Here is a 24,195-nt window from a genome sequence, read left to right as displayed (position 1 = left end):
GAGAATAATATTATAGTTATTGTTATCATGACAAAAAATGGGATTTAAGGTGCTTGGATGGCCTTAAAAATTTTTACATTTCACATACTTATTCACATACCTTGAATTTCACTTTGTGCTGTTGCAGAAGAAGTACTGCAATAATTCACTCAAGGGAAAAGTACTGCTTCATAAAAATATTAATTTATGAGTAAATGTTCTACATTTACAATTTTACTCAAATAAAAACACAGAAATACTGGTAACAAAATGTAATTGTATCATATCATTGCCTGATGCATTTACATTTAAGCAGTAATTTCAATAAAGTGTTCATTATGGAATTAAAAGGAGCTACTTTCTAGCCCTGGAAACAACTGTTAAGTTTTTTGTTGTGTGTTTGTCAATGGCTCTCAGTCACATCCAATGGCCTTCATTAGCAGATGTGTGTTTAGTTCTGCTAATGAATTAAGTAAGTCCTCATAAACAGATAATTACCTCATTAATAAATATTATACATATAGTATCCTAAAAAAAAAAAAACTTCAAAATTTGAACTAACTGTGTCTGTGTTTCATCAAATATCTTTCACCTAGGAATTTTTGCATATTACACAAGTTTTACAGGTTAAATTATAGTTTTTGAGAAATGTACACACTTAAGAATATTTTTATATCTGCCTTAAATTGAATATATATTATAAATAATGTATTTGGTATTTATATACTGCTGTTAAATTTAAGTAAGTATCTCCTTTTTAAACATTTCCGTTGGCATAGAAAACAGATTCAAAAGACAAAAAAGGGGGAAAACACTGAGTAAAAGTGTAAACGCTGTGTGAATTTAAAAGTTTAGCATCATTAAATCTTCTTTTAAAGAGCATAAAGAGAAAATTAAAGACAACAAACGCCTGTAAAATTCAAATATGATTGCTTAACATGAGATAATATTGTGTTGTGGTGGAGTATAAACCATTTGTTTACTTCATAGGTTAATAAATTTTGAGTTTGTACACCGCTACTTTTGTGTTCTGCATGTAAGTCGATTAGAAAATGTTCTTTGATCAGAAGAATGTGATCTTAGCAAAGAGAGGAAGTTTGTGTTCAACAGCAATTGCAGTGATGGTGATGGTGGAGGTGGAGGTGGTGGAGGGGGAGTGAGTGAAGAGGGATTGTTGCTGCCTCTTGCCTCAGTCACATCAGCCACCTGCAGGAAAGTAAAAAGGTCCGCTTTTGAGTCTGTCTGCGGCAGATGATGTTGACAGAGCATGAGACAGAGTAAAGGCCAGACGGGAGGGTCGGGAGAAAGAGGGAGGCACAATGTGGAGAGGCAAGTGGGTTGCAGAGGGAAGGTTTTGTCTCGTTTTACTGAGAGGGGAATAATTAAATGTAGTCCTTTCCTGTGATCTTGGGAAAGAGCTCCCCACGGCAGCTGAACATGCAGAGAAGTCGCTTTTAATAACCATCAGTTGATGTCAGCCATGAGGCAGGAGGACATCACAGTGGACACATGCTCAGATGACAAATAATTTCACCATCCAAAAAAGTAGAGCCATGCCAGCAGATCTGTGACACTTTCTATTGTCTTAAAAAAATAGAGGAAGAAGGTTTGTAGAGAAAAAAGCAGAAAAGCAGAGAAAAGTTGATTCTTTGTTCAGGAACATCTGATCAAAACTCGTATTACAGGAGTTAGAAAAGTAAAACATTTGACCCATTGACCTGCACAAGAGGAAAAAGTCATTTGAACCCGTCCAATGTTACAGGGCCGTCATAGACACTAACATTCACACCTGTGGGTCATTTAGAGTCAGGAAAAATAGAAAAAGTCTAAACGCTGGGTGCCGGACAACACAAGTAAATCATAGGAAAAAGGCACACCAACAACAGCTCCAGAGCAATAATTTATTATCACCAAAACAAGGGAGTAACCTTTCGGGTCAGAAACCCTTCTCAAGTCTGCTCTGGAGCCGTTGTTGGTGTGCAGACTTTCCTTTTTCCTATCATTTAGAGTCAGGGGCATTTCTAAACATTCTGGAGACCCCAGTCAAGAGACACCTTGGAGGCCCTCCTAGCTGTGGCCATACTGTGCACAATGTTCTGTGTACACAGCTGTTGACAACATCATGTTGTCACTGATATGGACCAATGTCAGTCGTCTCTGGGTGCCCCCTTCCAGCACAGGGCCCTAAGGGCAATCGCCCCTTACACCTACAGCACTATCCATAATAGACCTGGTTATGATCATGGTTACCATAATAAACACAGCATATTTACACCCAAAAACTACTTCATTACGCAGACTTTTGAGCTCTTTACACTACGTCTTTTTTACTTTTACTTTAATTTTTTACGGGAAGACAGTTTCAAAAAGTACCAAAGAGAAATGACATTCAATCGTCATTAGTCTGACGATTGTGTGCTGCATGAAAAGTTGTTGCCCATAAGAGGAAGAAGAATCTCTGTATTATGTTGCATGGTAAACCACTGTAGGGTTGTTGATCTTATTGTTCCCTCCAAACCAGTAGAGGCGACGCTGCAGTGGTACAATAAGAAAAGTCAACGTATCACTTAAGTCAGTAATGTTCATTCTCTGGGTAGCGGATGAACGCACAACTACAATTTTACATCACAGTCCATGCAGGGGTTTGTGCAGATCTCAGGTTGGATCGAAATGGTGAACAGCCCCTCTCAGACAATAATGACACACCAACATTTTCATCCACAGAGCTGCACCACTTGCATCACTAAAAAGCCAACAATGACCAACATAAAAAAAAAGTCCACTCTTGATTTTTTTCCACTCACACAGAGGCAAACCCAAACTCTCAGTGAGTTAATGTGATGGAGAGAAAACGCCACACTCCTGTGCCGCAGCAGCCTCCACTGAAAGTTAGCAGGTTATTGCTTTAAGCCACTTCTGACTCTGAAGAGCATTAATGATATGGACAAAGCGCTAAGGATACTCATAAAGTTATTAACTGGCTTTTACCTCAGCACACTGCTGTTCCCGCCACATTTCCAATCAGCGACAGGAAGATGCACGACCACCAGCACTCCAGCCCGTCCATGTGCAACTGCCTAATCAGCTTAATACAGCCTATACCTGGCACATGTGGAGCAATTCAAGAGGTTTTCTTACCTGATCTGTGTTCAGATAGTTTTCCATTACACGCCTCTGACTGTCTGTAAGTCATGTGTCTTACAGACACTTGTATGTGACAAGACTACATAACACATTGCCCAACAGGCAAAAATCACTGTAACACTGGCGAGATAACACAAGAACCAGTAGCGAACGAAGCACTCACAAGTTGAGAAAACAGTCTCATTGCAAAATCAATTTTCTAACCCAAGTTTCAATATCTCAAATAATACAAACTCGCTCAGTTATCTAGAAATTCTAGATCAAATTTCTATTTTTTTCTCTCTGAGTGTGTCACCTGTGGTTGAAGGATCGTTCACAACAGCAGCTGAGAAAACAACTCAGATGTTTAAGTCAGACTAGAAACATTGGAAACACACTCCACAAGTCGTTGCATTCAACGGTTTACTGTAACAAAGGGAAAGGTTGGCCTATTGTGCAGAATACCCAAGTGCAGTGTTATCAAAATATAAAGTAATGCATTGTTATTATTGCACTATGATATGTAATGGGTAATTACAATTGTGATAATGTAGTTGGTTACATTACCACCACCTAGAACATGATGATTTGTTTTGTGTAGATTCTTATTCTGCATAATGATATAATAATATATATATATATTTTAATTAAAGTTAATTCAACTTATTTCCATTTTAGACTTCAGAAACAATACACATTAGTTGTTTGAATTTGCAGTGTTTTGAATTAATTAGTTCAACATCATTTTTGGTTGTGTGGTTGTTTCATTATAAGAGTGTTAACAACTAAAGTTTAGCAGAGGATTTATCTGTGTTCAAGTCCCTGGAAGAAATCCTGCATGTTGGCTTTAGTATGTATGTGTGTGTGGGTGGGGAGGGGGTGTGGGGGGGTTACAGGTTCTGTAGTGTTGAACTCCTCTGTGGTTCAAAGTGTCTTCAGCAGCTGCAGTTGCACATTCTTCAGGCCAAATAACTGACTCCTGAACCTGAGAAAATGTAAATGTCTGTCAGCTGATCCAACTTAATGTTTTAAGTTTATTGAACATATTTTCCCAAGTTAACTTAATTTAGGCAGAATCACTTTTTCTAAACTCATAAAATGACTTTGACCTTGAACTATTTAATTATTATAACTCACTTTTTAAGGAAGCACATAGGAACTTCAGTTCAGGGATGGCTGGTTCCATTATGACCACTGCCACACAACTTATCCATCCAGGCACTGTTAAATCGTATTTACACCACAGCTAAATGTTATCTGAAGTTTATTTAAACAGTTAAATAAGTATGTGCACATGGCATGAGCCTCTGCTATAGCAAAGAACCCTGATTAGTATCCACCGTCTTTCAGCTCAGTGTTTTGGTTTTTACCTCCAGCAGCTTCACTGGGTTTTTTTTTAGTTCAGTCTCTCATCTGCATTTTTCAAGAGGGCTCAGGCAACTGTTTTCAGAAACAGGCTCTTAGAAACCACTGCACGCTACCTGCTCAGCACCAAATGTCACACAGTCAAAGTTGGAACATTTAGCAGCTAAAGAGCCAGAGATGTTTTTTTTTCCTCAGGGGCTGATGCAAGCTGAGCAACACAGAGGTAACAGGAGAGTGAGTACTGAGAACGCAATCACATACTGACCTTAAAAAAAACTCCAGATAAACACCAGTGTCTCATGTAAATATATTGTCCACCATAGCAACTTGAAAGGTGATGTACTATATGCCTGTGTTAGGTTAAGTTTTTGTTTCAATTGCAAGGGTAAAAATAACCACAAAGTAGCAGAAAAATCAGAATGCACAAATCTTAAGAAGTCTAAATTTAAGATAAAAAGCCAACAGGCCAAATCTAGTGGAGAAAATACTTACAGTGCTGAATTGAATGTGTTTTGTTGTGCCACTGGTGAGCGCTGAGACTGACCAGGTCACTGGAGACAGGTCAGTCCTCCTACGCTGTCCCTCCCTGTATCTGAGACAGACACCAGAGGAGCCCCGTGTCTCTGAGGTGAAGAGCAGTGAGTCACGGTGCTTCAGTCACTCAGCAGTCTTTCCCCCCGAGAGGCTGTATGTTGATAGTTCTCTTGTTATTACATCCTCAGTCAGAACTATGGAGACTCGTCTGAAACGTGGCCGCCTGCCAACACGAGATATACGGATTAAAACATGAAATATTTGTGATCCATAATGACAAATTAATGATGAATAAAAGTGAGGCTGTGTACTGAGGGTGTGGATGGGTTTTTGAACAGCAGCAGTAGTTTGAGCAAAAACACTGAAAGTGCTGTTTTGGCAAGGTGGGCTCAGTATTTGGCAGTGCTGGGAGAAACATTCAGGTCCTCTACCATAGTACACTGTAAAACTACAGCAACAAAATGAAATATCCTGCAGTTATTAATGCAAATACAAATCAGAGAGATGCACTTAAAGTATCAAGTGCCGCGCAGGTCAGAGTGTTAGACCATAAAAGTAGATTTTTAAATATAAATCATTATATAACATGCATTTAGAATATTAAACTAGAGTTTTTGTAAGTCTATACATGCTGTAAATATTATATTAATACAGATGCTTCATCATATCTGGTAGATTTTCACTTCAACCATCATTTAAGCAGCATAGAAACATACAGACTGATCAAATGTTAATGATCAAATATTAAATATTTTCAATAATTGTAATTCCTCCTTTATGGAAAGAAAACATACATACATACATGAATATACTATACTATAGAATTAGAGCTTTGTTTTATTGTAATTCATTATGGGCTCATATACTGTATATATGGGCAATGTCTGATTAATATTCCATTCATTTAAAACAGATATTTTTTTGCTCAGATTTTGAACCTGTTTACATCTTCACTCAGCCCACAGACAGCTCCTCTTACCTCAGTGCGTAAATCTGTCTCTCTGTGGCCTTATGAATACATCTTGCTATATTTACCCCCCCCCCCCCTTACCCCCTCGCCCCGCCGCCCTGCCCTCCCCTCCCTCCTCATTTCATGACACCATCCCTGCCCCCCACCTTCATCTGACTGCACCTGTCACCTGGGGGCCTCTGCCTACATTCAGGATCAATTTACATAACCTCATTTAGCAGTTCACAAATCAGAGCCATTAAGAGCTACTAACAGGAACCAAGGGTTCTAATTTAGCTTGCCTTTCACAGTGGGAAAATTGTTCAGTTCAGGCCTACAAATAAAGATTCAGGTCTTGGCTTTGATTGTTGATTGTGATGGAAAATGTACAGATGATTAGAACAGATTTTCCCCCCCTGTATTGATTTCCTGCCAGAACACAGCAGGCACTGGTCCTGCGCTGGCAAACCACTGGAGGATGTGAGCTGGTAGCAGACATTGATATGTACATATATTAAAGCATTTAAAAGACTTTATTAAAAGCATAAGGCTGTTTTTTAAAGATGTCGAGGTGCTCTCACATGTAATAATCACTTATGGTTAGTCTGTGAAAAAAAAACAGTTATCAATTGAAATACACTGGTTTCTAAAACTGAATGAATTGAGGATTTCATGATTAATTCATTACAATTTATTTGCAATAAGTCGACGCTGTCATTTTTTTGGGGCTTCTCAATGCGCATTAGACAGTATCCCTGAAAATGACAGGCACACAGTCATTTGAAGGATTTTCTCAAGACTTAAAATGCTTTTATTTACATTTGTGTGGCAACGTGACAGTAGCAAAACCAATTCAGAGAGCGGGTGAATAGCTGAAGTCAAGAGCTGAAAAATTATTTTCAATCTGCATTCAATTTGGCAAAGATGGGACTCATGGAATAAAGAGGCTGATTCAAATTTCCACTTGTTCACCACTAAAACTTGGTGGTACGGCATTGTGAACGTGTGCTGTTATAGGGGACATTTTTTGGGGGTTGTGTAGTGGTGGGGGGCCACATTTAATTAATCAACAAATCAACGCTCCCTCTCACTGGTGTTCCAGACACACATATGTTTGCACTTCAGTGGTGTAGGATAAGGAGGAGGCTCTGCATGAGATGCATCCAGCCGCCTACAGATTTTGTCTACTGCTGTTGCAAAATGCGATTGCATAACATCAGTCATTAGCATGCAGATAAGAGCTGCACTAACAGTAGGCCCATAGAGTTGGCAAGGATATGCACTGAAAGACCCAGACACATGTATTGACTGTATAAAAGCTTTGGGGGTCAAGTCACACAAAAAATGAAAATGTTTATGAGGTATGATTCAGTAAAGTGGCCCTGTCCAGCTTTGGTCCAGCTCGTTTTTAGTCGTTTCACTTGAGGATAATTTATTACAAGTGTGCAGAGCAGGTCTATGTGGGGGTTGGGATTTAGCAGAATGGTGCTTGAAAATGCTATAGCAACCAACAAGAGGTTGTGGGCCTTTGGTAAAAGCAACTCTGATTGTGTAAAAAAAAAAAAAGAAAAAGAAAGAAAGAAAAAAAAAGGAGATAAGATAGCATACTGATCATGATGGTAAAACATGACATTTTAACATAACACTCAGTGAAACAATAGAGATCTGCCTTTTTTTCCTAAGCAGATTGGTATGAGTGTGTTGCACAAATTGCTTTTTAATGACAAGAATGGACAACATGGAGATTTTAAAGTAGTTTGAAATGAACTCAAGCTGCCTCTGGCTATTTTAACCCAAATACAGACAGGCTAAGCAGATACTACACAGTGTGGGCCATCTTGCCTCAAACTCATCTTCCAAAAAAAAAAAAAAAAAGTCTCAGGCTGAGTAAGTAAGATTAAAAGCTAAATAAAGGGAGTTGGAGCTCAGCCAGTGTCTTGTCCATCACTGCTTAAGAAAAGGAGAAGGGGGGAGACAACTGTTGTTGCTGTGTTGCCTAGACGAATTACTTTTAATGAACATGTAATTAATGGAAATAGACTGAACGGTTTCAAAGCAAACAACGATTCTAATTGATTTGCATTTCCCTTTTTTGGGAGGGGTGGTGGTGGACGTTGTGGGGGGGGGTTTGCTCCGATTCTCTTTGTCCAGCGTCTCTATTGATTACCCGCTATGTGTATCGCTCCGCATGTGTTTTCCTTCATTAAGAGATAACGGGTTCCTGATTACTCCCATCCCAGGGTTTAATGTTGCTTGATGTGTACTTTGTTCCCGTGTCATGTCGGAGGGCAGCGAGAATAATGAGAGAGTGGGTGGGCCGTGATTGGCCCCGCACTAAGGCAATGGTGTTTAGGACGCCGGCTGCAAAGGGGATCAGTGGAGAGGTTAGAAAAGCAGAACCTTTCGGGGCTGGCTGAGACGCAGCATGGGGCCTCCGAGTCCGATTCACTCTCACTTTGCACCGCTGTTTTCTGCTAAACTGCCATTTCACCACCAACACCTGACACCCCACCACCCCACCCCTCCTGCATTGAGCTACCCCGGCCGTCAGCCTGACTGCACTCAGATGTGTATTGGAGAGTTTTTGGCTGCAGGATGGAGCCTCCATTGCTGCAGCGCGTAAAGGGGGGTGGGATTATGGGATATAAGCCCTTATTCTGTCGATTTCCGTTCATTTAGCCTGTAAATTGACCAAGTAAGAAATCACATAGACTCTATCCTATTGAGCGATTCAGCAACCGGAATAACGTACAGTGACAATTGGCCTAAAAAGAGAACTACTGCGTTGTGAACAGAATTGCATGTTAGCTAATTGTTAATTTAAGCGGCTCGCAGTGGCTAATTATGTCGGCACAGCCAAGCCATTTGCATGATGGACCAGCCACCTGCCTGAAGGCGCTGCCAGGGCAAACTATATAATTACTGAACAGCAGTGGGGCAATTTTTGACTGTCGCCCCTTTTGTGTCACATGAATTCCTCGTAATGACATATTTCATTAGGGGGGCAAATATCACCCCTCCCCGTGGTTGCAGAACAAAACACGCAGGTCTCAACAGGTCCTAATATTACAGGACCGATTTACATCCACCTCCACCCTGTATTTTTATGAACCTGTAGTTATGTGCGTCTTTGCTGTGAGTTAAATGGACGAACCCTGCCTTTTCTCAGCTCGGCTCATATAGGCTGTGCTCCGGTTATAATGGACCAGGCCTTTTCTTAAAGTGATTGCAGCCTGAACTCATTAAGCTGTCAAATGTCTAGGCTTTGGGATCTTGATTGCTTATTGTGTAGCAACATTCAAGGAATTTTTTTTTTTTTAGTCAGCACAGAGACGTACCCCACTATTCAGTCACACAAGAATGGGCTGACTGACTGCTGGACCATTGGGAAGCCTATAGGATGGTGTCCTCGAGTTTCCCCACTTTACTGGAGGCTGTGTTGAGTTTTATTATCTATTCATTTAGCAACGAAAAAGGAAGAACATAAAGGGATGTACAAATATATAAAACCCAATGATGTTGCAGCGTATTCCTATAGGCTACCCCGAGTAATATTATATTAGTTTATTAATGAGTGTAAAAGTAAGTAGGGTATTCAAATTCTTTATTTAGCAATAACATAACAAGAATCTTCCTTTCATGGGCGTCACCAGACCCCTGCACGTGTCCCAGTATAAATGTCATATTGGTTGTACACTTTAAGGCTTAAAGAATAAGCAAAGTCAGTTCAGACTGAGTTGTGCTCCAGTAGAGCTTAATGGCTGGCAACGCCCCAATTTTACCAAGTAAAAGTGTTATAGGTTTTGCCAATAAAATAAATAATTAAAATGTTCATTATACATATCAGTTTTTTTTTATTATCGGATGTATTAAAATACAAATTCTGAGGTCGTTTTAACAACATCATATAGTTTAGTGCTGCCTATAGCCAATTTTGAGATAGATAGATAGATAGATAGATAGATAGATAGATAGATAGATAGATAGATAGATAGATAGATAGATAGATAGATAGATAGATAGATAGATAGATAGATAGATAGATAGATAAGGCTAAAAGTATAGGCTATAAAAAACAGACCTTGTAGTGTAAAATGTTATAGCAATGTGAATAAGTGAAGAGTCCTGGTGTTTACACCAGTGTCAGTTCGCTTTAGGTCGTGCCATATGAAAGAGAGATAGCCTCGGACCATTCAAAGCTTCATTAAATGGAGAAGTTATTGGTGCGGGCCTATAGAGCGAGCAGCGGGACCCGGGTCGGTGTGGAGGGTCTGGTGTTAGCGGGGTTAGTGATGGCTCGTTGGTTTCTAAAGGACTCCCGCTGCTACTGTACACAGACATGACAACTCCGCTTTATAGTCCGGCCTCCCTTAATTGGCATGTTTAGCGGGAGGGAGCGCGCACATACACACATGTTCTTGAATTGCTATCCTTCTGAGGACATTCCATATAACTGAGGTATACTTACTTTTGAATCACTATTAATCGCACCCTGATCTCAAACTGATCCAACTATTGAGTTTAAATGGCCTTAAATGTGCCCTCCACTTTAATATGCAACTCAAACTGAGTTTTCTAAGGACAAATTGTGGCTCACAACAACTGACACACAGAGCAGGCAACTGAATGACGACAATGTAAGCACTTGCATTAGTTTAGTTGGGCACAGCCAGCAAAGTACTTCATTAGTTTAGAGGAAGAGAGCCTATCAACAACTGACTGAAAACGCTTTGAGTATGACTGCCAACACTGCCAGACCTCATAGAGCAGATTACTGTATTGTTGTGCATAAGTGATGCTTCATTTAATGTACAACCCTCACTGTTTGTCATATCTCAAAACCTATTGCTCAAAAGATTTCTGACCCAGTTTCAGAAACAGTCAAGGTGGTCACTTCTGTTTTCATCTCCCTCTACCCTCAGTGTCGTCTAACACAAAGAGTGAAGGTTTCTTTTCAAGCTGTTAAGAAAAATGAGATGTAATCATCTCTAAAATTTACTGTGATATGGACACTTTAATAAAAGGAAACCTACTGAGATTTGAATCAACTTTGACTTTGAAAGTCTGAGTCCAAAAATTACACATCCACTGAGCCAAGAGTTAACAACTACATCACTATAACACCACCAGATTTAAAGAGCAACCCTGCAGCAAAACTTGTCTCTGACTGCTACGGTCGGCCTATCATTTTGACAAATGGATGTCAGGAAGTTTGTAGGCAGCAAACAGGAAGGTTTCTTTTTTCTTTCTTCTAAATTGGCTTATATTGGGAAACAAAGAGAGCCTTGTTACCAGATTAAACCTCCCAGATTTACTGCCATTGATCTGTCTTGTCACTGCTGGGAGTTTATAGATCCTCTTCAACAAACACGAGGTGCCACAGGGATCGGTTCTTGGATCAGTTTATTTTCTTATTTTTGATACACCACCCTCTGTTTTGTAATCGTCGTTCTTTCTTTAGTCTTGGATTAGTTTCTTAACTTCATATCATGTAAATCAAATTTAGCTACTGACAAGATTTGATTCCCTCCCATAATTTAACACTTGTACATAATTATTCTGTTTCACTCAGAAATGGGTCACACGTAAAGTTTATAGTTTAACTTCTATGCAGATGACACCCTCCTTAAAACCTATTATGTTAACCCAAAAAAATCGTTACACCTGAGATGGAAATCAGGCTGTTTGTATGAAATGAAAATTATTATCAAAATTGGAAGAAAGTTCCTCATAATGACAGTTTTTTTTTTTGTCATTTTGGACTTTGATCCTTTTTTTTAAGTTTAGGAGGAAGTAGCCTACATTTGACAAACTTGCTAAAGTTGACCCAGAAAATTAACAGGCAGGTGAAATATTCAAACTTAATATTTGACAATGAAGCAGCTTACACTCTTCACAAACTTTGTGGTCCCTGAGGAGTTTGTTTGGCATATATTTTCCATAACTTGGTTTTGTGCTTGTTCCACATAAATAAAGAACAAGTATTTGTCAATAGCCTACAGCCTTTCTGGTGAAGACTTGATGTTTAGATACTGTCATTTTTAGAATAAAACCAAAGAATACTAAATGTCACATGGGGTATCGTTAACCTCGGTGGGTAGAGCAGATGCCCCATATGCAGAGGCTATAGTCCATGCCGCAGCGGCCCCAGTTTGATTCCACTGGTGGTGGTCCTTTGCTGCATGTCGTTCCCCCTCTCTCCGTCTCCCCATTTCCTGTCTCTCTACAGTCCTGCCAATTAAAGGCCTAAAAGCCCCCCCAAAAAACTTTAAAAGAAGAAGAAGAAGAAGGAATTGAATCGTTTCCGTATGCATCTCTTATGATTTACATTGAATTGAATTGAATTTAACATTTTGAAATTGTGTTTCACACAACCTTTAATTCAAAGACAGTGACTGCTTCAAAAGCCGGTTCAGGAATAAATAAGTAGGTTCTACACAAAATAAAACTATTTTTCCCCATGTTATGGTCATCATAACTGAAAGGGGATTAAAAGGGGGCAAAAAGGGGGGAAATGCTCAAACTGTTTGAATGTTAGCAGGGTTCAGGGAGCACATCCAGTGTGGAGGGTGGGTTGGGTGGATGGGGGGCTCTACAACATCCTCCGTCCTCCTGAAGTGCCCTCAAGCAGGACGTTGGAACCTGCTGCCCAAAAACTAGTCATGTCAAGAAGACAAACACATCCATTTGCAAGTTTTCTAGCTTTTAGGATATAAGTCCAGTTTAAGTCTTTTTCCGACTCAGCGTTAGCCTGACAATTAAAAGGAAGATAAATTGCAGCCAACCACAGTGAAATCTTCTTCTTAAAAAAAAGAAAAAGAAAGAAACAAAGCCAAATGAACACCGAAGATGTATAAAATGCGCTTTGTTCATCAGAGGGAGGGAGAGAGAAAAGGCTCCACTCAGCGAGCTCTGAATGCTGCATTTCATGCCTGCAACAATTATGCTGAAAGGTCAAGTATTACAGCATCTTGTGCTCCGCTTTGCATGCAAAGTATTTCTGTTCACAAATGACCCTCGTTTGCGCTCTTTGCACAATGGATTGAAGAACCAGATAAACGTCGGACAATTAAAGATTTTTGCTGCTAGCTGACAATAACATTTACCAGAGGGGGGGTGATTGCAGTTGCTGTGTAATTGTAATTGTCCTGTTTGTAATGCACATTAATCCTCAGGCCTGTTGCAATGAAATGTTTAGGAAGTTAAGAAAGACAAAATGATGCATTTTATAAGAAGGAACGTCGACTACTTATCTTTGTAAACACGGTCATTATGAATAATTTTCCTTTTTGAAAAATAGCCCTGCAAAGTTTTCACATACACTGTAATGAAAACTATGTGAATATTTTTCAGTGATAATGCCAGTCTTTTGTTGATTTTGTTTTCTAATTTACGTCTCTATTTCAGCACCGTGGACAGCACCAGATTCATCCTTTTACATCTTGAACATTAGGAACTTCAAATTATCTTTAAAAGAATAATAATGATGAAAATAATAATAGTAATAATTATAATAATAGTAAAAGCCTGTCTTAGATCCACTGTTAACTTAATGCACAACAGTGATATTGCATTAGGGACATATCTGCTGCACCTAACTCACGAGATCACGTGAGACGCACTTTAGTTTACTTATTGCAGGTCTGATATAGTCTTAATCCCATAATAATATAAAATTACTTTAGTTCAAGATCAGTGAGGCTTTTATTTTGGTGAAAATAATGAATGGTGCTGCAGCAAGCGGCATAAATATCATTATACATCATTATACAGACATCCTGAGTATATGTCGCTGCAATGCAAATATTTACTCCGAATTTAGAAATGTTCAAAATGTACAATTTATAATTTTCGTTAAGAAAAAAAAAAAACTTATTTGAAGAAATGAAAAACACAACTTTTTTTGTGGGCCATGGTTCAGGCTGACATTTTTAAAGTGTAGGTTGCAACATTTGTTAATAATAAACCAAATTGTTTCCGTGGATGTTATTTTATTGCAGCTGAATATTTAAGCGCATGTTTCATATTCTCTTAAACTATGAATTCTTGTTTCATAAGGGATGAGCTCTGGCTGCTTAATATTATCCCAGAGGTGATGCTGCAGCTAAACAGGCGAATAAAATTCACCAGCTAGTCACTAACTCCAATATGATTACCTTGAGATTAGGGACTAATTGCTTGGGGTTCATGGGGACCAGCCCACCATAAAGCCAGGAGGACTTGGGGAGTTGCACTGTGGGCTTCTACAAAAGAGAGCGATGAGAGCACACACGCTTCCAACAAGTCATTCTCAACAGCTACAAGCAGCACACAAAGACCACACACCGCGCCAAAGACATGTTAATGTAATCCCAGAGTTCTCACTTCTCTCCCGAACAAAACCAGCTTTGCAAAACAGCCTAATAGAAGATAGTTTCAGACGCTGCAAAGATTTCACTTTAAAGACTCCAGAGGGGGTTTGATGGGCTGCTCGGTGGCCTGGAGCTGCGAGTTTAATTCTTAAACTAATCATAGTGTCATTTACTAAATATTATTAATGAGCAAAAATATTTTTTGGAAAGTTGCATGGTTAAAAAATTCAGTGCAGGAAAAAAAAAGCCATAACAGTTCACAAGCTCTAAGCTTAGCTCGAGCCACAGCTCTTTAGCCTTCCCCTTTGAAAGGTTTCTTCGGTAGGGGAACTCAAGATGGCATCAACATCAAAACACGGATAGATGAACCAGATAATGCAAGGGTGGGTAAACATTATATATATATATAAATATAAATATATCCGAGCGGTGGCTGCTGTTAATGCGTGGGTTATTTTGCAGGGTCTTGGATAGTAATAGTGTAAATGGCAGGAATCAGAGAGGATAATGAGGAATAAAATCCACCTGTCAAAAACAGTGATCCCATGTAAAAGACTGACATTAAGTGTGGAAAGAGGAGTCAGGTGCAGACAGGCCTGTAGGATTAATGCAGCCGCATGCGCGCGCACATCCACTCACACAAAACAAAGCAGGAGCTACAGGTTCTACTCTTGATTTATTATTTTGATTAATTTTTTACTTGTTTATTTAGTCAGTTGGCCTATATGAGAATTTAGAGGCAAAGTATTTCTAATTGAAAAAAATAGAAAAAGTAAAGGGTCAAAGAGGCCATAACGATTATAGATTAATAAGGAATAATATGGATATGTGTTAAATGTGTTAGAAATAATCATTTAGCCTATAGCCAAGACAACAACAGAGAGGTAGACTATCCAGGGAACTTTTTAAAAATAGTTATATCCTGTGTTTACATCTAAAGCTCAAAGGTCTAAAAAAAAAAAAAAAAGAAAGAAAGAAAGAAAAGAAAAAGAAAAAATAGCTTCAATAAATATAAATTCACTCAGACTGTATTGTATGCCTATCTTATCCAGACGGAAGATGTAGCCTATGAAATTACAGCTGTAGGATGTGTGACAGCGTGTGAATTGAAAACTGCTTATTTCCGCCGTTAAAGAAAATCACCTGTCTTTACCTCCGTCGCGTGGCAACCGCATTGTTTACAGTTTAAGACCTATAGCTCTATTAGGCGGCGGGAAAATAGTCCCTAATGATTATTATAGCTTTTGTTTACACAGCGTCTATACCGACAGAGAAATAAATGGCGGCTGGTGTTTGTGTGCGCGACGTTTGACAAACAGCAAAGAGCGCGTGCAGCGAGCAGGTCCACAGACTGTCGTTAGGCCTGTGACAGTGTAACACACACACACACACACACAGACCTGTGCTAGTTTGTTATTGACGCCGGACACACACACACACACACACACACACACACACACACACACACACATAGCCTACACACAGCCTTTCGCCGTTTCCTTTCAATCCCCCTGATTGATTATTGATAAAGCAGCTGATAGCCGCGCGCCGACAGTTCGCCTCGCGAGTTATTTGAGAAGAATACCGCGATGTTTGGTCAGGGATCTCATCGATAAGCTGCCCTTTGAGCAGCGCTGTGCTGTTTGATGTGGGGAGAGCCGCGAGACCTCACCTTCCTGACTCACACACACACACACACACAACACACACCGGTGCTGCAAACACGCACACATAGAAAGAGAAAAGAAAATACAGCACATAAAGGCTGAGTTTACTCTGCAGGGCACATGCCTGTGTGAGCTGCAGCCGTCACGATAAGACTGAAGGCTGTGTGATTTGTCACAGAATAAAACCGAGAAATAGGCTCCAGTGTTTATCTGTCATGCCACAATAAAGAGCCTGAGTGTTGATACTCTGGTTTGGTTTTGTCACTTTGCCAAACCTGAACCTGTTTAGCAACAGTGTGGACTGGAATCTAAATCTACAGCCAATAATTTATCACAATAAACCCAGGGATTGGAATAAATAAATACAAATCTAAGAGAAAACTAATAATAAAGATAATAATAATAGCCTATTTAATAATAATAATAATGTTGCCTTGTTTATGTTTTTTCTTTCCAGGGGCCAATTTCTGCCGTTACACCGCATTGACATATTTCACAATAAAAAGCTTAACTGTCATGTTTCCATAATTTATTAATAGGACTGTTTTGTAGTAAGTCAAATATCTATATAAGTTACAAAGAAATAAAACGTACAAATACCAATGAAACGACAACAAACCGGCAATAGCGTCAAAAACTTTTGTACAACAGATAGCTAAAATTCAAACCTTTTACAGAAATATACAAGCTAGATCTACGGCTTACATTAAATTCTATTATAAATCAGAGTCATCCCGTGTGTTTGTTGGTTTGTGTGCTTTGTGAAAGGGATTTTAACAGCACCCATGTTCAGCAGTCCTCTGCTCTACGTGCCTCCCTTTTTCAGCTTCACTTCCTCCACCTAACGCGGCCTATGTGACTGTGACTTCTGATTCTTCCTCTCTCAATATAATTTACATAAATAAATCCCAAGATTTTTCACATCCGCAGTTTCTGCACGAGTGTTTCTTCCAGACAAGTCACACTTCCTCCCAGAGGGTGAAAATTTCAAAACAAGAGCTGCACCGATTTCACTCGGTTCTTTTTCAAATGCGCACATTTACAGTGAAACTTGTCGAAGTCTTTGACCGTGTTTTTTTCTCTCTCCTCTTTTTCTTTTCTTTTTTTTTTTTTAAATCAAAGCCGGCGCCTCTTGTCACCACGTCCTGCCGTATAACAGGGCTGAACACTGCAGGGCCGAGCCGTACTCTGAGCCGGGGGAGTTGAGGTGGGAGAGGCCGGCCACTTGGCCCTGCAGTGACGGCGGACTGGAGGAGTGCGGTGCCAAATCTGGAGAGTGACCTGTGCTTCCCACCTGCTGGCTCTGATGCTGCCCGAGGCCGGACGTGTTGTTGGACATGATCATGACATTGCCTCCTTGCTGGTGGTGCGTCTGCGCGGAGGACGTAGGCGTGTGTCCGGTGCCTTGGCACGGCTTGCCGTCCTTCACCAGCACCGGCACGGCCACTCTCCGCGGGGATTGCTGCTGCTGCTGCTGCTGGCAGGAGCCGCTGTCCTGCTGCATCTGCTGCTGGGACACCTTGTCTTTGGCCTGCCTCTTCATCTTGTACCGGTGGTTCTGGAACCAGATTTTCACCTGGGTCGGGGTGAGGTGGATCATACTCGCCAGGTGCTCCCTCTCCGGCGCCGACAGGTATTTCTGCTGCTTGAAGCGTCGCTCCAGCTCGTAGACCTGCGCCTGGGAGAACAGCACTCGCCTCTTCCTCCGCGGGGTGCTGGACAGAGAGCCCATGCCTTTCCCCACGTCTGCCAGGGAGCTGAGGCTGCCCATACTGCCCATGTTCATGCCCGACGACGAGCCCATGAAGCGAGAGACTGAGGGGGGAAATGAGCAGAAACACAATTACATTTCTGATATTAATTGCAAAATTTGTTATGTGGACAACCCAATAAAATTTTGAACACTGCAATTTCACGTGTATTTTCATTAATAATAATAAAAAAAAAACTGAGAGCAACACAACATCTGCTTTTTGACAGCAGCAGAGCAGAAAAGTCTCAAACTGAATCCAAAGGAAGCAGGATCTCTTCTCCCTTCAGTGCGCGTTAAACTCCACGGTGATAAATAAACCAAACGGTCAAATCGTTTCAACTAACGAGAGCAGAAAAAGTTCACAACCGACAGCACGTTACAGTCGGATTAATGTGGTGAAGGAAGAGTCGACAGTGGTTGATAAACTATTTTCAATAAACGCGCAGAGATTAGAGGGATGTGCTGATCCCGTGCGCCTCTGCATAGGGAGACTTTTTCCAGATGTTGCCCGCGTACATGAGGATTTTTTCTACTTTATATTTTCTCTTCTTGATAATAAATATTCAGAAACCCAGACTAGAAGGATACACAGTGCACTCTTTTACCCACACACACATGCAAAGGTGACAGAGAGACAACAGAAAGCGCTAAATGCACCATCAACACCACACACGGATCCAAAAGCTGCAGTCCGAGGACAGCAGCAGGTGCAGGTGCAGGTATATACTCACTGGTGGAGAAGCGCGGGTCTGGGTTGGCTCCGTACCAGCCGGTGGCCGTGGCGCTGCCCCGCATGCCGTCTTGGTAGGACGGCAGGTCGCCCATGTTGCCCAGGTTGCCGTTACAGTAGCCCCCCATGGCCGTGTGTGACAGCTGAGAGACACCTGCCGCAGTCATGTGGTAAGCCGCAGACACAGTCCCATTGTGGCCCATGTGGTGCTGCTGCATCGCCGCCTGAGAAACCTGCGGCTGCCGGTAAGAAGTGAGAGGTGCCCCCAAGTTGTTATTCTCCATACTTAATTTCTTATAGCTCTCCTCAAGGGGACTCAAGATATCGGAAACAGAAAAAGGAGTCGTATGCTTAGGGCTCATCGACATTGTTCTGGGGCTGGAGAGGGAGAAATTAGAAGGCAAGGCAATCTCTCCTTCTCTTTTTTTTTCCTCTTTTTTTTTTGGCCAAAGCCCCTCTGGTTCCTGTTGTCTCAACGTCGATCCTGGTAGATGAACACGTAGGAGAGCGCCTCAAGTCCGCCTTAATTGGATTGAGTGGGAGCTCTGTGCTGGCTTTGGTTTGTTTTAGCTGGGTGCCAGGTTTAAGGCTACCATCAGAGGCGGGGCATCCGCAACAACACAAAACAGCTCTAGCCTCCTTGCGCCGAGCGTAATTTCACTTACAAGACATGTGCTCCCCTCTCACCAACAATAACATGAGCGCTGTACATGGTCAGAAATGACGGTGCCGGCGGCTGCGGCCGGTGTCCGGGCTCTGCGCCGCCGCTGCAGCTGCCGCGTCAGGAGTTGGTGCGACTTGTTGCTGTCGCTGATGAGCGCGCGGCTGCACCTTGGGTTTGCAGTGACCACAATACACTTTATTAACTGTAGTGATGTTTACGAGGGCCTCTTGATGAAAGGAGGCCTATATGGACTTGAGAGTTGGAGAACCACTCCTCAGTTGAACTACTGACTTTTAATGGCCATGAGAGGCCTCCAGTGATTGCAGGATTGTTTGTGTTATGCCTTATCGTACTCAGACATGCAAAAGTGCACTTGCAGGGAGGGAAATTGACTGATACTGATAAGTAAATAAATACACATCCGCGTGTTAAGTGGCTGCGTAAATGATTAACCCCCCTCGTTTTTTTTCTTCTTTTGATATCATTGGACGCAATTGGCAGCGTGTTACCTAAATTCACATGCACACACTCCTCTGAGAGACCTGGGTAATAAAACACAAACACACACTCACACACGCACGCACGCTCGCACACATACACAACAAAAACAAAAACAGTACAGAGTCTGGAGCAGGAGAGGCTCTCGTGTGAAGTTAACGGCGTTCAAGTACTCTCCTGCAGCACAACGCCAGGTAGCCCTCAGTAGCGTTTTGCCTTAATGCTCAAGGAGCCATCACAGTGAAAGTCAATCACATCTCATTTCTGACATTTTACGCAGAAGCGGAAGAGAAGTTTTTTTTTTGTATGTGTGTGTGTGTGTGTGTGTGTGTGTGCTCATGTTGTTGCTGTTGTAATTTTTTCCAACCTGCTCTGGAGAATCAGCCTCGTCTCCTGTGGATATTTTGTGTGGTCCACTTTCATATAAACATTTAGTTGGGTTCTTGATGCGTCAAAAATAAGAGTTATAACAATTATGTTAGAACTACTTGTGTAAAACACTGTAACAATTATTTTCTTATCGTTATTATTATTATCGTCACTACAAAAATTATTATTATTATTATATCATATTATTACTGCAGAATCTTTATAAGAAAACACGTGCAATTAGCTTATTTACTTTGATATTATTTTACATATAAGTCAATGTTTGAGTATAAAGCACCAGCCTTTAATACGAGTCATTAATTCTGTCTCCTTGTTTTCAGTTGGAACATTATTGTCATAATATAATATAATAATTATGGCAATATTACGGGAAAAAAAGCAGTGACAAATTCATATCGATACAATAACTTCTAACTCACAGTCTGTGGATGTCAGGATCAGAACCGGAGATTAATCTATAGAGCTACTGGGGAAAAAAAAAACGTGACGCGTCGCGAGTATTTAGTATTTGAAAACGTTGGTTTTGTAAAGGTCTGGTCTGTTTGGAGGTCTAACGGCGGTCCTGCAGCAGCAGCAGCCCTCAGCTCCTGACCGAGGTCTGTGTCTGCAGGTTCACTCATATCTCCTTATACAGGAATTAAAGAAACACAGCGTCTTCTGGTGGCAGACACACTCAGCTGTCACGCTCTGATCCCGTTTATTCCTCGTTTACCCTAAAATCAAATCTTTGTTTCACTTTGAACATTTTAGTTTTATTGTTGTCTTTTTGTCTTTACTTAAATTAGTGACGCTGCAGCATCCTCAGGAACAAGCTATTAAACTGGCGCCTGTGCGCGTGTGTGTGTGTGTGTGTGTGTGTGTGTGTGTGTGTGTGTGTGTGTGTGTGTGTGTGTGTGTGTGTGTGTGTGTGTGTGTGTGTGTGTGGAGTCAAGTCCCGTGACAGCAGTGGCATGTAGATCAGTGTGACAGTTCGTCACGGGGTTCATCAGACACACTTGTGTGTGTATTTTATGGCTCCTGGCCGCGTGCGCGTTGGATCATCTGTGCACTGCTACCATCAGATGCACTGGTCCAATTTAAAGAGCCCTGTAACGTCCCAGCAGCACCTCGTCCTCCGACTGCCTCCCAATTATCTTTAATGAAGCAATATTACCATATAGTCCGAGGCTAAATATTACACTTTAAATAAATTGTTTGGATGATAGCCGAGGTGCAGGCGTATAATTCACAGGCCATATAATCGCAGGCAATTAAAATTACAGTGTCTGCATCCAAGGTAAATCTTGCTTATGCCTTCCTTAATTACGGAATTTCGCAAGGCATTCTTAATCAGTACCTTTTCCCTGTTCTGGCGCACGGCAATTATGGTCAATTAGCGGTAATTAGTCCAAATGTTCCGGCTAATTCCTCAGAATAATGAGGACACTTTGAAGTGGAGGGTATGGGGCTATCGAGCCTTTGTTATCGGGGCTCCAGGTTGTTGTTTATGAACTGACTGACGCATGATATAATTCATGGAACAGAGGAACTTCAGGGCGCAGAGGAAGTAGTGCAATGAAGAGTACAAGAAAATAACAAGTTGTTACTTATTGTTAATATTTCCAATTAAAAAATCAAATACTTTTTTTTTAATAGAAATGCAAATAAACTTTTGACTTCAAGTATTCATGCCCACATTGCTACAGATAAACAGGTGGGAATTTTACATCTGGTGGCGCATAAAAAAGACTAAAATATCCGCACACGCACTTGTCTCCATTGCGCATAAGAAACCTTAACCCTAAACACTTTACAGATGCTAATGCTATTTTGCACCCAGAGACCATGTAACATCTGAGACGCACTTTAAAACAAATATCATCAGTCACATCCCGAGTGTCCACAGCCTCGTCTAAAGTTGGACAAACTGTCCGGTTATTTCCTAGTCTCCTCTAAACTTTCCCCCCGTTTTCTTTCATGGAAACTCTCACAGCTCTTTTGATCCACCAGGAAATGAGCGACAGGACAGAAAAACACAGAGGATGAGAGGGAGGCCACAGAGGACAGAAAACTGCCCACTAGGTGTGATCCATCATCACACACCACCTCGTGGCTTTCTACCTCTCTGTGCGTCATTCTTTAATTTTAAACTTTGAAGTAAACTACAGAAGATGACTAATATTCATTCAGTTATCATTATTATGTCACACAAAGCAATGCAAAAACTCACTTTTTGGATGTGGGCAGTTTTTCTCCATGACTCACCATCATGGAGAAATAAACACTATGAAACACGACCTTTGACGTAGGGCGTCGATCCAAGCGGCCACACGACGTCACTGAGGGCAGCGGCCATCTTTCTGCGTCCAATCAGCTGCAGCTGCAAAGCAACACAGACACAAGTCAAAGCCTGGTGGTGATGTGAGGTTTTCCAGTGAAGCGCGCCCCCTAGTGGATCCAATGACTGCCCCCATCCACAGAAGTAAAACACAGCTCAGTCACAGTCACCACGGGAGGAGGAGGTGGGGTGACAGGGTTTCCACAAAGATACGGTGTCTTATTCTGCCATCTAGTGGAGATGTGGGCCATAGACAGACAGTCACACGTCGTGTTTGTTGAAGATGGGAAAATTATCAGCATCACTGCAATTCACTGTTTGAGCCTCTAGGCTCCAGGTTTATTTGGGGTCATTTTAGCCTTAAGTCTAAAAGACCTTTTATACGTCATATGAATAATATTTTGTCCAACACAAACTCATCTGTCAGTCTGATTTCTGTGCATTTAACAAAACATGAAGCTACCAGAAGCAGAAAATGCAAGAAACACTATAAAAAAATGTATACAGTGACAATGTCTCAAAAATAATATTATAAGACACACTTATTAGGATATAATTATTTAGTACTGAAGAAAGGGAATGCAATAAATCATAATACAGTTGTGACCTCTTATACAGTACCTCACTGAAAATTTCAATAATTCGCAATTTTTACTGTTAAATGGTCTACAAATGTAAATCAGTTAAATGTTTAACATCTGCACTTCCAGCTGTTTCTCTCAGCTCGTCTCCACATGAGATAAAGTTGTTACTCTCAACAAAACAGTTGATTTACTGGTGAGTAGACTTTAGAGGGTTACTTTGTTTTAAGTGAGTGCAAAATACAGTCTCCTCTTTCTTATTTTTGGGGGCTTTTTTGCATTCAATGGACAGGACAGTTGAGAGAGAGACAGGAAATGGGAGGCAGAGAGGGGGAGAATGACACGTAGGATAGGGTTGCTCAACGCGGGATTCTAACTGGGGCCGCCTGCAGTGAGGACTGCAGCCTCAACACATGGGGCGGGTGCTCTACCAACTGAGCTAAACACTGCCCCCAGTTTCCTCGTTCTAAAAGGAGGATGACTAACTATAGCTTCATTTAATGCACTAAATGTGCATTCATGCCGCCAGTATATAAATGTTGGGTTTATGAGCAAACACACAACCAACTTGGTACCAGAGGCCAGTTGGAGAGCCACTGGATGATTGGTTTCCTCATCAAAACATACATCAGCTGTACCTTTGGTCTGACCTTCAACCTTTGAAATCATGTGCAAAACAACAAAAACATCCCATGTGTCAGAAGAGATGCCATCTTATTCTACAAACATAAATCTGATTTCAGCACTTATTGAAACAGTTCACAAACTCAAGTGGAAAACGTCTTTTTTTTTCTTTTTTTCCCCCAGCAGTTGTACTTGAACAAACAAACAATCTTTGAGGGATTTCAAAGCACTTTGTGAACTGGAGCTAAACACAACTACCTGCAGTGTGAGGTGCATAAAGAAGTCACATCTGTTTTTTTTCTGTTTGTGGGATATCAGGTGTTTTATCTTTTCTGACATGTGTAATAACTTTAGACACAAGACACAAGAGCCAAACTTCAGCTGCCAATACAGTTATAACCTTTACATTTTACCACCTAGTCCTAGGCCAAATCTTTTCTCCATTTGCCTCTCATTCAGCTGGAAGCACATCACTGCAGCAGAGCAAATAAACTGCTTCTTTGTTGACTACATTTTATTTATCCACTGTTTATTTATCCGATAATTATTTTTAACTGTGCATGCATAGTTTCCCTTCTGTAAAATGAAATCTCAATTTGCTTCCTCTCAGTTCAAACATCAGTGTCTGCACCAACCCCCAACAAATATGCACTTATCCTATGTCGTCCGT

At 41.0% G+C, this 24,195-nt stretch overlaps 1 protein-coding gene across 2 annotated transcripts; it reads right to left on the bottom strand.

The window, feature by feature from the left end:
• Window positions 1-16,482: 16,482 nt before the first annotated feature.
• nkx2-1 (NK2 homeobox 1) lies at window positions 16,483-22,357 on the bottom strand. 2 transcript variants are annotated; one of them, XM_085767651.1, is made up of 3 exons: window positions 22,288-22,357; window positions 18,453-18,690; window positions 16,483-17,783 (listed from the first exon to the last, which is right to left on the bottom strand). In XM_085767651.1, the coding sequence occupies exons 1-3, from the start codon at window positions 22,336-22,338 to the stop codon at window positions 17,104-17,106; spliced, it is 969 nt and encodes a 322-aa protein (XP_085623777.1). In that variant the 5' UTR covers window positions 22,339-22,357; the 3' UTR covers window positions 16,483-17,103. The 2 variants fall into 2 exon arrangements, with proteins under 2 accessions (XP_085623777.1, XP_085623778.1); XM_085767652.1 differs by lacking the exon at window positions 22,288-22,357 and having other exon boundaries at window positions 18,453-19,811.
• Between the last annotated feature and the right edge of the window lie 1,838 nt (window positions 22,358-24,195).

The sequence above is a fragment of the Trachurus japonicus genome, chromosome 22 (assembly GCF_045865225.1).
Source record: "Trachurus japonicus isolate A0001 chromosome 22, Traja_1.0".
Classification (NCBI taxonomy): Eukaryota; Metazoa; Chordata; class Actinopteri; order Carangiformes; family Carangidae; genus Trachurus; species Trachurus japonicus.
The sequence above is the reverse complement of the archived record's forward strand: the minus strand, read 5'-3'. Positions and strand labels throughout refer to the sequence as shown.

Excerpts from the sequence above, each read along its gene's own strand:
- nkx2-1 (XM_085767652.1), bottom strand. The coding sequence starts at position 18,819 with ATGTCGATGAGCCCTAAGCATACGACTCCTTTTTCTGTTTCCGATATC. Across the intron at positions 17,784-18,452 it reads AGACCCGCGCTTCTCCACCA|TCTCTCGCTTCATGGGCTCG; the intron begins GTGAGTATATAC and ends TTCCCCCCTCAG.